The following is a 14,805-nucleotide window of genomic DNA, read 5'->3' as shown; positions in this document are numbered from 1 at the left end:
AGCGCTTGACGGCAGATTTTCCTTTTATTCGCACAGGTGTAGACAACGCTGGACCAGTGTACGTTTTAAATCGTAAAGGTAGGGGTGCTAAATTAGTAAAATCCTATATCTGTCTAATATAATGTTCGTAAAACCAGAATACATTTCAAATATGGAAGACTATACGTTGGTTTGATTTCAAAGTTCCAAATCCTAAACCGCCTCAACACTTTTATTAATTGTCAATACAAAACCATTTATTGATAACAACCAAAACAGAGAAAGAAAAAAAAAATTGTGTTTATTTTTAGCCGACTTCAAAAAGAAGGAGGTTATCAATTCGACTGATTTTTTTTTTTATGTGTGTTACCGCGAATCTCCGTCCCTGGTGGTCCGATTTTGATAAAAATTATTTTAATCGAAAGGAAGTGCTTGCAGGTGGGTCCCATTTTTTTTGTTTTTTTTTTAAATAACTAGAAGACTAGTAGATTTTGAATATAGCTTCAAAATTTGTTGCGAAAATTAGGGACATTTTTGCTTTCAGCGCTTACTTAGGCTAAACTATAAGACCTACATTGTTGTGTATGCGTTTGCACAGCGCATGTTTCCGAACGGGCGGCTACGCCCGCCATCAATGTGACAACATTTTGAATAAACAGTCTGCGCTAAGCAAGCAATCGTTTCATTACTCCAAATACGTAACAGTGGCGACGAGTGAGCGAAATACCCACTTTTGAAAAAAAAAAACCCAAAATGTTATTAACACATTTTGGTGTTTTATCGTGCTTTGATCACAGTGAGCAAATGTGGAAGACGTATAAAAATCGCATAACGCAGTGGTTTATCGCGAACGACGTGAACCATTTAACCGATGCGACGGGAGTTAAACGACGAGCTATACTGCTTAGTGCGCTCTCCGAGGGGACATACAAGTTGGCAGCAGACCTAGCACTACCCAAGGAACTCAACGAGGTGCCCTACGAAGATATTCTAGGAATCCTAGATGCTTATTTCACTCCAAAACGGGTCGGCTTCGGCGAGCGGTACAAATTTTACGCCGCAGTTCAGCAACCCGCGGAGTCGTTTATGCAGTGGGCGGCTCGTCTAAGGGGTCTCACGGCTCACTGTGGCTTCAGCAACCTGGAAGAAGTTCTCCGAGACCGCTTCATCATGGGGATGCTGCCGGGGTTCGAGAAAGAAGAAATCTTTGGCAAGGATCTGAGTGGCCTGACCCTGGCCAGTGTGGTGGAGCTGGCCGAGAACGTACGATGCGCACGAGCAGGGGCCGCCTGCGCAGCTGCTGCGACCAGCGTCGTCGTCGCCGCGCCTACAGAAGTATCGTGTAAAACAGGACAGCCGAACAAAAGTGAACTAAGAGTGAGTGAGAGTAGGTCGGAGAAAGTACAATGTTCCGTGTGTGGCTATTTCAACCACAGGACGCCAGAGTGTCGTTTTATTAATTATACGTGCAAAAAATGTAAACAAACGGGGCACCTCCGACGCATGTGTAAGAAGGTGAACCTGGTGACGTCAGCCGTGACAAGGGGGTCGGACGAGAACGATGACGATGGTGAGTTGTATCATATCCGTTCTTTTAGGGGTGAACCTATGGTGGAGTGCGTTAGGTTAAACGGGGTAACTTTAAAATTTGAAATTGACAGCGGGTCCGCTGTAACGGTCATCTCCGATATTACATGGAGACGGAATTTTCATAAGCTGTCTTTATCTCGGTCAGATAAAAAATTAATGGGGTACACGGGCGAAAGGATCAATTGTTTAGGTGTTATGCGCGATTCAAAAATGTTATTCGGTGGGGTGAACCGCGCTATAGACGTTTATGTAGTACGTGGTGGTGGCCCGACACTTCTCGGCAGGGATTTTATCTCAAAGTTTAATTTAGAACTAGCACCGGTGAAATATTGTGAATCATCGCTCTCAATAGAACAACTTCAGGCTCGTTTTTCCAAAACGTTCGCGGACACTTTAGGTTCTTTCAAAAAATATAAAATAAAATTATTTTTGAAAGAAAATTCAAAGCCAATTTTCTTTAAGGCGCGACCTATTGCATTCGCTCTCAGGGAAAAAGTTACCGAAGAGCTAAATAGGTTAGTCGATCTAGGTGTCCTAAAACCGGTCGACTATTCCGAGTATGCGTCCCCTATAGTGCCAGTTTTAAAAAGGAATGGCTCCGTGAGAATATGCGCCGACTACTCGGTTAGTATCAACAAACAGTTAGTAGTCGAGCAATTTCCCCTACCGACGGTGCATGAGTTGTTTTCGAAGCTGCACGGCGGCGAACAGTTTACAAAGCTGGACTTGTCGAGCGCATATAATCAGCTGTGTCTTGATGATGAGTCGCAGAAGTTGACGTGCATTAACACGCACCGGGGGCTGTATCAGTATACGCGACTCGTATTCGGTTTGTCCTCGGCCCCGGCGATATTCCAGCGCGCCATGGAAACCGTGTTAGCGGGTTTAGACGGGGTGTTGTGTCTCCTCGATGATATCCTAATTACCGGTTGTAATAGGGAGGAACACTTGACGCGACTTAATAGCGTATTGCAGAGGCTCGAGGAAGCGGGACTTACATTACAAAAAGAAAAGTGCGAATTTTTTAAAGACGAAATTAATTATTTAGGCTACGTGATAAATAAAAACGGTCTTAAAAAATCACCGGACAAAATTAAAGCAATAATAGATGCACCTAGGCCAAGGAATGTTAGTCAGTTACAATCATTTTTAGGGCTGGCTAATTACTATAGGAATTTTGTACCCGGTGCATCAATGATGTTAAGTCCATTGTACGAGTTACTGAAAAAGAACACTAAATGGAAGTGGACGAAAATTCACTCGGATGCTTTCTTAGCTATAAAGAAATGTTTAGCGTCGGATTCGGTTTTGGCCCATTTTAACCAAAAGGCCAAACTTATCTTAACCGTCGACGCGTCCCCCACCGGCCTCGGGGCAATATTGTCGCAAGTGGGGGAAGACGGTGTCGAGAAGCCTGTCTCGTTTGCGTCGCGCACGCTAACGCCCGCTGAACACAGGTATTCACAAATACAGAAAGAGGCGACGGCGATCATATTCGGAGTGCGTCGGTTTCACCAATACTTGTATGGTCGAGCGGACCCTTTTGTCTTACGAACCGACCACAAACCGTTAATCACCATCTTTGGTCCGCATAAAGGTATCCCGGAAGTGTCGGCAAATAGGCTGCAACGTTATGCAATGTTTTTAAGCGCATATAATTATGTAATAGAATATGTTCGCAGCGCCGATAACACCGCAGATTATCTGTCGCGCGCGAGTCTGCCAGGGGCGGGGGAGCGCGGCGCGAGGACTACAGAGGCGGGGCGCGCGTCGTGCGCAGACGCCGCCGCGGCGCTGTGCGATAGGGCCGCATATGTTTGCTTCGTGGTTGACGGAACGTTGCCTATGACCGTCAGCGAACTACGTAACGAAACAGCTAAAGACATTATTATGTCCCGTGTCATGAATCATGTTTTAAACGGCTGGCCGAACAAAGTAACCGATTTAAAGTTGAAGCCGTACTTTTTGTGTCGATATCAATTATCGGTAGAAAACGGCTGCTTAATGAGAGGGCACAAGGTTATTATTCCAAGTTCCCTACGTAAAAAAGTAATGGACGAATTACATACGTCCCATTTAGGAATAGTAAAAACCAAGGCCGAGGCGAGGTCAAGATTTTGGTTCCCGGGCGTTGACGAAGCGATTGAAAACTTAATCGGGTCGTGCGAGGTGTGCACCCGGCTGAGGCCGTCACCGCCGCGGACGAAGCTGGTACCGTGGAGGTTTCCTCCTCAGCCGTTTTACAGAGTGCACATCGACTTTTTAGGTCCGTTGAACGGTCGTACGTATTTGGTCGTCGTAGACTCGTACACCAAATGGGTCGAGGTATACGATATGAATGCGAACACAACGTCGTATGCAGTAGTCGAGCGGTTGTATGAGTACATTGCGCGTTATGGGTTACCGAAAACGATAGTGAGCGACAACGGCCCCTCCTTTGCCTCGCAAGAATTTTCAAAGTTTTGCGCAGGCAATGGAATCAGTCATCTCACTACACCGGCGTACCATCCGGCTAGCAACGGACAGGCAGAAAGTTTAGTAAAAATTGTAAAAAAAGGCATTAGAAGCAGCGTCATGTCTAGTCGTACAGCGAAAGAATGTAAGTTACGTCTATTTAGATTCTTGTTCGATTATCGGAACTCGATTCATTCCACCACAGGTTTCTCCCCGGCTGAGCTGGTATACGGGCGAAAACTCAGGGCGCGGTTGGATTTAATTAATCCCAGAGAGCCGTCGTCCTCGTTCGGCACCCTTGCCGATGTTGTGCATGATATGCAGCAGGCACAAATCGTAGCCCATGGTGGGAAAAATAAAATTTTCTTTTCCCCAGGTGAACAGGTATTTTATAAAAAGTTTAGTGGTAATAATAAATTCACCTGGCATAAAGGTACAGTGTTACGGCGACTCGGAAAAGTATTATATGTTATACAGGATAATGATACTTTAGTTACCACTAAAAAACACAAAAATCAATTGTGGTTATGCAAAGCCGACGTTACTGCTACTAATGTAAACTCGCGGGATGTTGACGATGATGATGATGAAATTGTAGTGAGTATCCCAACATCGCCAACATCCTCCGGACAGCCAGGAGTCACACAGGGCATTAGTGATGGAGAACAGCCTGAGGGGGAAGGTGAGGAGGCGTGCTCGCCGCCGCACACACCGCTTGTCAACCATCCTAATGTCACAGTAGCTAGGGGTGTTAGGCGCCCTGCGCAGTCCGAGGAGGATGATTGTGTAGGCTAGCTTAGAAAAATAATTTTGTTGTATGTGTCATAAGCTCTGCATGTCAGTATTGTGTATTGTTATTTTCTTGTTAATTATTTGTTTATTTTAATTATTTATAAGGTCACATCTAAAGGGGGAGGGATGTTGTGTATGCGTTTGCACAGCGCATGTTTCCGAACGGGCGGCTACGCCCGCCATCAATGTGACAACATTTTGAATAAACAGTCTGCGCTAAGCAAGCAATCGTTTCATTACTCCAAATACGTAACATACATCAAAATGATGTATGGCGAATTGTAGCTCTTTAAATGTGCTAAATAAAAGTCCGCGATAGCATATATCTATCTTTTATAGTTTTCTCACAATAACCATTTTTTTCTTTACGAAACATTAATTAAATTCATGCCCTATTTCCGACGCTATTATTCAAGTTCAGTATTAACCCTTATGTAAATAAACATGTTCATTATCAAGAGAATTTAATGTAGATTATATTTGCAATTAAAACTATATCATTCTGTCTAATAGTTTAGGAGATATCGTAAGAATAAAATTACGCGGAAACGAAAAATGCTACATCGCCTTACAATGAATAGCACAAATTTGCTTTCTGGGCTTACGTAGGTCAAACTATATGACCTACATTAAAATAATGTATGGAGTAATTATAGATCCTTAAATTTGCTAAATAAAAGTCTCAGGTGGCATATATCTATCATCTATGGATGTCTCACAAAAACCATGTTATTGTGAACAAACTTCGATTAAAATGCACACGAAAAACAGCGTCGTAAGCTTACGGCGCTATTATATTATATTCGATATGAATCCTTATCAAAATAAATATGTTTGATGGCTAGAGTATTAAATGCAGATTACATTAGCCTTTAAACTATGTAATTCTGATCAATAGTTTGGAAGACATTAAATGATTAAAAACTACGCGCATTCGAAAAATGCTAGTGCGGCGCGCGGCTGGACAAAATTAAAGGCACGCTACGATGTATTAGTTCGTTAATTTTCAATTTGTATACCGATTTTGATAATTATTTCATTGTTTAAAGGATAAGTGGTTTTCTGGTGCATTCTAAATTAGTTATTGAATAGAAGTACACACATATTAAATAGGAAAGTCCTTTTCTTTATTTGTCTTATTTATGTCCTTATACGTATTAAGGAAATTTGTAATTGAACTTCAAATTCACTAAAAATTGTGAAATAAAACAAAAATTTTAAGAAAAAAAAAATAGCCGACTTCAAAAAAAAAACAATCTTAAACAAAATGCACTCAAAAGTAACATAAAAAAACAATTTCAAACAAAATGCATTCAAAAGTACCTTAAAAAACAATGTCAAACAAAATGCACTAAAAAGAAACAAAATAATGTCATGAAAACTTCTTTCTTTCTTTCTTCTCTCTTTCAAAAACCCTCTAAACTCTAAAGAAAGTTCTCTTCTTTCTTGTAACATGTCTATATTGTATAATTATTGTTATTTTGGAGTCGGTTTCGGCCTAAGTAGGGACATAAACGTAAGTTTGTCTAATACATCTCAAATATAAAATGTATTTGTATATTATATTTACTTCGGCCGACACCGACTGCGAAATAACAATAATTATACAATATAGACATGTTACAAGAAAGAAGAGAACTTTCTTTAGAGTTTAGAGGGTTTTTGAAAGAGAGAAGAAAGAAAGAAAGAAATTTTCATGACATTATTTTGTTTCTTTTTAGTGCATTTTGTTTGACATTGTTTTTTAAGGTACTTTTGAATGCATTTTGTTTGAAATTGTTTTTTTATGTTACTTTTGAGTGCATTTTGTTTTTATTTTATAAATTACTACTACATAGGTATTTATTTAATCAAATAGGTACATTTTCTCTTATTAATTTGATTCGTAATATCTTATTTCCGATCTACTTATCGTAAGCAATCTTCAACATTCGATTAGGCTTTATTCGTGACAATGATAAGCCAATTCTAACTGATCCATGACACTGATCAGTGGCCTAACTGATCCTTGACGTTGATCAATACTCTAAGCTGATCCATGACGTTGACCAGCGACCTAAACTGATCCTTGACGTTGGTCAGTACCCTGAGCTGATCCATGACGTTGACCAGCGACCTAAACTGATCCTTGACGTTGATCAGTACCCTAAGCTGATCCATGACGTTGACCAGCGACCTAAACTGATCCTTGACGTGGATCAGTACCCTAAGCTGATCCATGACGTTGATCAGCGACCTAAACTGATCCTTGACGTTGACCAGTGACTTACATTAAACTAATAATTACATTCCGGCCGACGCCATGACGTATTATCAAGCCGGCGTATCAACAACACTCAAGCTTAATGTCAAAATGAAATGTTGAATTTACCCTACAAATTCTCCTATACCTTACATAATAAACTTTTTTCTACTACCCTACAATTACATAATAAAAATTTTTCTACTACCCTACAATTACATAATAAACTTTTTTCTACTACCCTACAAATTCTCCTATACCTTACATAATAAACTTTTTTCTACTACCCTACAAATTCTCCCATACCTTTCATAATAAACTTTTTTCTACTACCCTATGTCAAGAAAAACTCCAATTCATTGCACAGTGAATACTTTTATTCTTTTAACTTCTTTAACTAATAATTTTAACTGGACTGCAAGGAGGATTTCCTCCTTGCAGTCCAGTTAAAATTGCTATAACTTTTAGATCAACACAAATGTTCTATGCTTATTGTGAATTTTTGATTTCTTGCAATAATAACATCATATTCTCATATAATTTTCTTTCATATTCGCTTAAAAAAGCGTCAGATAATATTTTTTTCTCTCATTCTATCACTGCACACCGTTTATTTGTGTGCTAATACAATCTCAACCAATTAAAGTTGCTTTAACGCGAGAATAACATAGTATAGTAATATTAGTATAGCAAATAATCCCATAATTTCTAAAAATCTAAAATCAACATTAAAAAAAAAATTACACGTGATAGCATAAAACGAAAAGCAGATATAGATTGAGGATGGTAAACTCTTTAAATGGATCATACTTTTATTGAAAGGAGGATTTCGTTGCAGACAGAGTGTTATTAGTGCAGAGTCACGTCAAAGCATTATTTGCGATACAGCCGTTACCGAAAGAGTCGTCCTCGCTAATTAGAAAACTTATAGATATTATAATTAATAATTTACGCGCTTTAAAAACACTCGGTGAACCCACAGAGTACTGGGACACTTTAATTATCTACATAGTCATTTCTAAATTAGATAAAACGACTGAGCGGCAATGGGAGGAACATAAAGGTTTTTTATTATCTAACTCTAAAATGACGCTGAAGCTTGATCATTTACTCAAATTTTTGAAATCTAGGGCTGATCTATTTGAAACTTTAATTTTATCGCACAGTAAGGACAGCACTATAACTGGAATTAACAAAAAATCATGTACTGCTTTTCGCAGCAACGTGGCACAGTGTAATGTTATATCTTATAGGCCGGCCGGGCGCAATTCACGTAAGTTGTGTGTCGTATGTAAGGCTCCACATCCAATTTACACTTGTTCACAATTCCTTAATATGGATTTAAAATTTAAACTTAAAATCGTTAAGGAACACAACTTATGTGAAAATTGTTTACGTTCCGGGCACACTGTAAACAGCTGTTTGTTTGGACCTTGCAAAAAATGTAACTTAAAACATAATTCACTAATTCATAGCTCTAGCGGTTCTAATCATACCACGAGCCTAGTCTCTAAATCGTCAACTGAAGCGACTGAAACTAGCGGAGTCGCCGCGCACGCGCCCCCTCCCTCGATCAGTTGCAGCCGAAGCGACAAGGGACAGGTTTGCGATGTGCACGCGTACACGCACACATATGTAAACTGCATAAATGTGCAACCAGTTTTGCTATCCAATGCGCTAGTTGAAATACTCGATAAAAACAACAATTATCATATCGCATGCGCTTTAGTGGACAGTGGTAGTCAGAGTTGCTTCATTACACATTCGTTTTGCAAAAAATTAAATCTTCCTTTAATGTAATGTTTAGGATAATCAAATAAGGAAGGACAGTCATCTATGTCTATTAATCTAGAATCTGAAATAGCAAAGCTGTCTATGTTATCCTGTAAGTCTTTTAAATGTGACATGGCTCTAGGGTAAATGCAAAGTAGGATGGTTGAAAGTACGATCGTGGCAACGTAACGAATTATGTTTGCTTGGGATCTACAATGGAGAAACTTGTGATAACTTATGGATTTATGGCCAAGCCGGTTAAAATTATGCTTTAAGAGTAATTTAATGTCGTAGGACTTGAATTGTCTGTACTGATTCCAGATATAGATATAAGTGTGTGTACGAATTGTGTGTTTATTGTGTAGAGTAAATAGTGTAATAGTGTAAATAGTGAATAAATAATGAGGGATTTGTTGCTCTGATGCTAACATGATAAGGTTTAAGAAGAAGGAATGAGATAACATAATAAGAAAAAGATGACAATATGGATTGCATTGTACCTTTAGATATAACGAAACACATGTGCTTCTACAGTTGCGCCTTATTTCATCAATCAGGTATAGTCATGTTTCCATTTTGGAGTTTGTTAGGTTCGCTTCTGATTCGATTTTTATACGTTTTCCTCCGTCGTCTTTTCGCAAGAAGATTTGGCCATAAGATATCCAACAGTATTTATATTTATTTCTCGAAGCGAAATCTTTAGATAGCGTAAATAGTTTTCTAGTTTTTGGAGACAGATTTTCCGACAGGTATATGGGCGTTTTGGGTCCATTTATTCCTATGTGTGTAGTGTTGAGTTTATTTTCTCTGGATTTATTTCTATTAAACACGTTTATTGATTTTAACAATTTCTCTTTGAGAAGAGTGGAATTCAGATCAGCTATGACTGCAGTTTTACCACTTTTATGATTTGTACGAAAGACGTCCTTGAAGTCTTGTGGTTTTATTTCAACATTAACTGAGTTTCCTATTTTCATCACAATGTCTATCAGGGTGTCCTTCGATTCTTTACCCGTCGCCGGAACGTTTCTGATTTCAACGCTTGAGCAGCGTAACTTTCTTTCCAAATGTTCAACTTTATCTTCGAGGTATTGAATGCATTTCCGATCATTTAATCGCGCATCTTCGAGTTTTTTAAATTTTCTTAACATTTCGTCATACTTAGCCGATAGAAATTCCACCGATTCCTGCAATTTGCTGTTCTGTTCCATAAGTTGTTGTCAATGAGAATAATCCTTATAATATTCCGCAAATAAATTCGAAAATTCCTGGATTATGGAAACATGAGATGGGTGGATGATCTGATAACAGAATTTATAGGTTTACGTGCCAAATTATATTTTATAAACAGTTTAACATCCGAAATAAAAAAGGCTAAGGGTATTTCGAAAACAGTGTCAATAAAATTAAAATTCAGAGATTACAAGAATGTACTGTCAACAAATGATACTTTTAGACATAAAATGTCTATGATAAAATTCATTAAACATATGTTATATTCTCAACAAATCGATAAAAAAGTGTCAGATAGAAACGATGATAAAGTGCAAGTTTTACCTGATCAGATACATACATGACCATGGGGTCATTGTGATTCAGTATTCATGGATTATTCCAGCGATGTGTAAAAATAGCTGGGAATTATTTATCATTTATAATCATATTGAAAGTAATGTAGTTGACATTGTTTATTTGATATGTTTATTCATTAAACCAATGTAACAGGACAATCGCGGTCGTTCCAGGTCCAGGTCAAAGTCGAACTACCGGAAGTACCCCATTCGCTGGTATCATGCGAAGTTTGGGGATAAGGCCAACCATTGTTCGCGACCCTGCGACTACAAGTCGGAAAACGTGCAGGGCGGTCAGTAATGGCGACTGCCGATTGCCCTTACACAACTAGTCGCCTGTTCGTCACCGACCGGAAGACGAAGATGCAGTTTTTGGTAGATACTGGAAGCGACCTCTGCGTCTTCCCCCGATCGTCACTGCAGGACCGACGAGCGAAAACGGACTACCAACTGTGTGCAGCTAACGGCACCCCCATAGACACTTATGGTTTTGTGTACTTGTATTTAGATTTTGGACTTAAACGTGTATTTAAATGGAGATTTGTAGTAGCAGATGTTCAAAAAGCTATTATTGGTGTAGATTTTCTAACCTTTTATATTATAATGGTAGATTGTCGCCATACCTTTATCATATAAAAAACTTCAAGAAAAATTTAGTATAACTACACTTAAAAATAGAAGGCAACAAATAGATGCTACTATATTGTACAACATATGTAATGCTAAGTATAACTGCCCTGCCTTGTTGGCAGAAATTCGTTTCAGAACCCCCGCTAGACGAACGCGATCGACGGCGTTACTGGACACAGTTTCGTGCTCCACTAACGCCGGTGAGCGAGCTCCTCTACAAAGAATATGTAAATCATATAATATAATATTTGGTTCTACAAACCTTTTCGGCAACAGCTTATATAAATTTTAAAAAGAAATTAATGCTATTGTGGGCTAAGATAAATGTATCTATGTGTAACGTAGGTATACTTACAATTAAATTTATTACTATCTGTAATGGGCTTATGACACTTAGTAGTAAGGTTAAGTAATTAAGTATATAATATTAAATTAAGTAGTTAAATTACCCTTGCATATTATACACTTGTAAATATATAATTTACTGTTTTCATCGTAACGTGGCTAATTTGTTACCGGGCAGAATATGTTTGATTGGATTGTCTACATATTATTATTACTTGTCACTTTACACTTAGTATGTAATCTTACTTTTTTGTAGCTTCTTTTGCAATTATGTATGTCTCAGTGAGAATATTTTAGGATATAAGTTTTTATGTACTTATATATTAGATTGTACGCATGTAACTATAACATAAACTTGTGTCTGTTAATTCTCCGAATAAATAAATAAATAAATAAATAAATAAATAAGCGCTTAATAAACAATACTACTACTATAACCGCTGTAGCTTCACTAGATTGTAAGAATGCTATTACCTCTGTAAAAGTTGCAACTGGAAACACAAACAATCACAAGATCTTGGAAGAGTTCCCAGATATCACACGACCCCCAGGTACACACCGCGCCATACTACATAACACCGTGCACCACATACGCACTACACCAGGCCCTCCAGTTTCTTGTACCCCTAGACGTTTGTCCCCTGAGAAACTCAAAATTGCCAAGCTCGAGTTCCAGTCAATGTTGGACGGCGGGACAGCTAGGCCTTCGGAGAGCCCGTGGTCCTCCCCATTACACTTAGCACCTAAAAAAGATAACGGATGGCGCCCCTGTGGGGATTATAGGATGCTCAATGCGCGTACGCCAACAGTTGACGCGCGTTTGCCGGTTTGCTTCAGTCAATTCGTGAGGTACCCACCTTTCAAGCTTTTTAATCTTTCCAATTTGCTTCAAGTGAATTAAAACAGTTTTATCACTAACATCGCAGCCTGCAGCTAGCTCGGACGTGGTTTGCGATGGATCCGCTTCCACAATAGCCTTCAACTCTTCATTATCAACTTGAGTCTCAGGCCGTCCACGGGGCTTGTTCTGCAGATCGAAATTTCCAGAACGAAAACGTTGGAACCAAAAACGAACTGTGTTTTCTTTTGCAACACGACCGCCATACACATCATTCACCCTTCGAGTCGTTTCCGCAGCACTAGTGCCACGGCGGAACTCGTACTCGTAAATAATGCGATATTTTAAGTTTTCCATTTTGTAAAATGATTGCTGCAAACAGAAAAAAACAGAAGAAAAAAAACAAATGAATGACGGTCATCGAACCACAAATACATGAGTCTATAGCTGTACAAATTTGAATTTGGAATTCCTTACCAAAGAGGAGAAATTCGTGATTAAAGTGGCCAGTACGAAAAACGCCAATTTCATATGTAAGGACCTAATATTAGTTCATAAGTTTCTTTTGTGTGGCAATAATCGCTTATTCTATTCTATTCTATTCTGTTCTGTTCTGTTCTGTTCTGTTCTGTTCTGTTCTGTTCTGTTCTGTTCTGTTCTGTTCTGTTCTGTTCTGTTCTGTTCTGTTCTGTTCTGTTCTGTTCTGTTCTGTTCTGTTCTGTTCTGTTCTGTTCTGTTCTGTTCTGTTCTATTCCGAAATTGTTAATAGGCTAAGATAATTATCATATTATTGCACCTGTTGACTGTCACAATTATTTCACACTATTGACAAGATATTTCCGTGGCTCACTTTTTCACGTCCGATGTCCGAAGATGAGGCTTCTTCTGACGCTGAATCTACTAGTGCGCCAGAAAATGAGTAGAGGTCAAACAGGGAAATTGTCACGATCTCAATATTTTTACGAAATATTATGATTAAGAATAAATTGTAAGTCGAATTACGCAGTTTGATATTACAATGTTTATGGAGTTGATTGTATAGTTAATTTTGATATTATGTTAATTCATTACGATTTGTAGATCAATGGACCAACTGTCAAGCTGTTATTATTTGTTAATTATTACTGTAAAGTAAAAATAAGCAGATCGAACATTAGCAACGTGTATCGAATCGTAAATAAATCATATTAGCTCAGAGGTCGTTAACTGATTAATGTAATTATTAGTTAATGTCAGTCACTGGTCAACGTAAAGGATCAGTTTAGGTCGCTGATCAACGTCATGGATCCTTTTTGAAGGACAAGGAGCTCGGCTTTGGTTCGCGTCGTAAATAGTTGTGACAAACAACTAAGCGCACAGACCAATTTACTTCAGTGTTCGAGTAATAAACATGAGTATTTTAATATGTGCTGTGTGACTATCAGTACAAGACTATAAAGCTTATCTTCGGACAAACCTGCAAAACTATTTACATGTTTATATCTAAAACATAAATGATATAAAAAACAGAAAAATCGTAAGAAACATAACAAGGATTTTACACTATTTTTTTGAGATCTTCCTCCTCGACTATTTGTAGGGCTTGAGTTGTATCGTTTTTTTCTCGTGTAAATTCTTCCGTTTTTGACCACACATATTGGTAATGTTTTAATTTTGCCAGTTCTTTGCATTTTCGAAGTAAGAATTTATTATATGGTGAAAGATGATCATTTATAAATATGGGTTTAGGCTCACCTTGTAAATTTATGTCTTTTGTTGTGATACGGCATTTGCGCACTTGCGAGAAAAAATTATCCTTCGTCAGTCTAGAAGCAAACTTGACGATTATTAATCTTGGTCTTCCTTGGACTTTGGTTCTTGGAGAAATTCTATTTACATGTAAGATATCATTACAAGTGATAGTGACACCTGCATAGCTGGCAAGTTTGAATAGTAATTCACTAAGGTTTTCATTTCTGTCCTCGGGGATACCCACGATCTCTAAGTTCAATAGACGCTCCCTTTGCTCATTTGCATTAAAATCACTCTTGAGCTTCCGATTTTCATTATGTAATCTTTGTAACTCGGCTTATCTTCTGTAAGTACGGTTGTTTTTTTAACTAATTCCTCATACTGAGTGTCATTGAACTGTAGTGACTGCTGTAATTCCTTAATTTCCTTCTCAAAATTGTTCTGCCTTACATTTAATTTATTTACTGAGGTTTTCATTTCTGTGTAGTCCATTCTAATTTTGGTTAATTCCGATTTCAATTCCGATGTAGTATCTTTTAGTATTGTTAGGTCATTCTTAATTATTTGATCCAGAGATTTATGGACCTTAATAATTTCTTTCCCGAATTCCGCTTTCCAGGTGTCCAAAGAGCACCCTATATTTTCGCTAAATTCCTTAAATACTTCTGACATATCTTCGCTATGTTTTCTTTTACGTATCGTCACATGATCCTTTTGTTTTTCATGTGTAGACAATTCCGGAGTTGAAGAAGTTTTTGGTGACCGGATCATCTTGAATATTTTATTAAATACACTGTGCCGCGGGGCAAAGTTGTAAGAATTACTGTTAGTACGTCCACTCGCGACCAGCGCGCGCGGAG

At 38.4% G+C, this 14,805-nt stretch overlaps 1 protein-coding gene across 1 annotated transcript; it reads left to right on the top strand.

Moving 5' to 3' along the window:
- The first annotated feature begins 595 nt into the window (after window positions 1–595).
- Window positions 596–4,818, top strand: LOC123722951 (uncharacterized protein K02A2.6-like). The gene has a single exon (XM_045685504.1). It carries the CDS (start codon window positions 733–735, stop codon window positions 4,816–4,818), a length of 4,086 nt encoding a protein of 1,361 aa, XP_045541460.1. The 5' UTR covers window positions 596–732.
- The last annotated feature ends 9,987 nt before the right edge of the window (window positions 4,819–14,805 follow it).

This window comes from Papilio machaon, chromosome W, assembly GCF_912999745.1.
Source record: "Papilio machaon chromosome W, ilPapMach1.1, whole genome shotgun sequence".
Lineage (NCBI taxonomy): Eukaryota > Metazoa > Arthropoda > Insecta > Lepidoptera > Papilionidae > Papilio > Papilio machaon.
This window is presented reverse-complemented; position numbering and strand designations above follow the sequence as displayed.

Coding starts and splice junctions, on each gene's coding strand:
- LOC123722951 (XM_045685504.1), top strand. CDS start 733: ATGTTATTAACACATTTTGGTGTTTTATCGTGCTTTGATCACAGTGAG.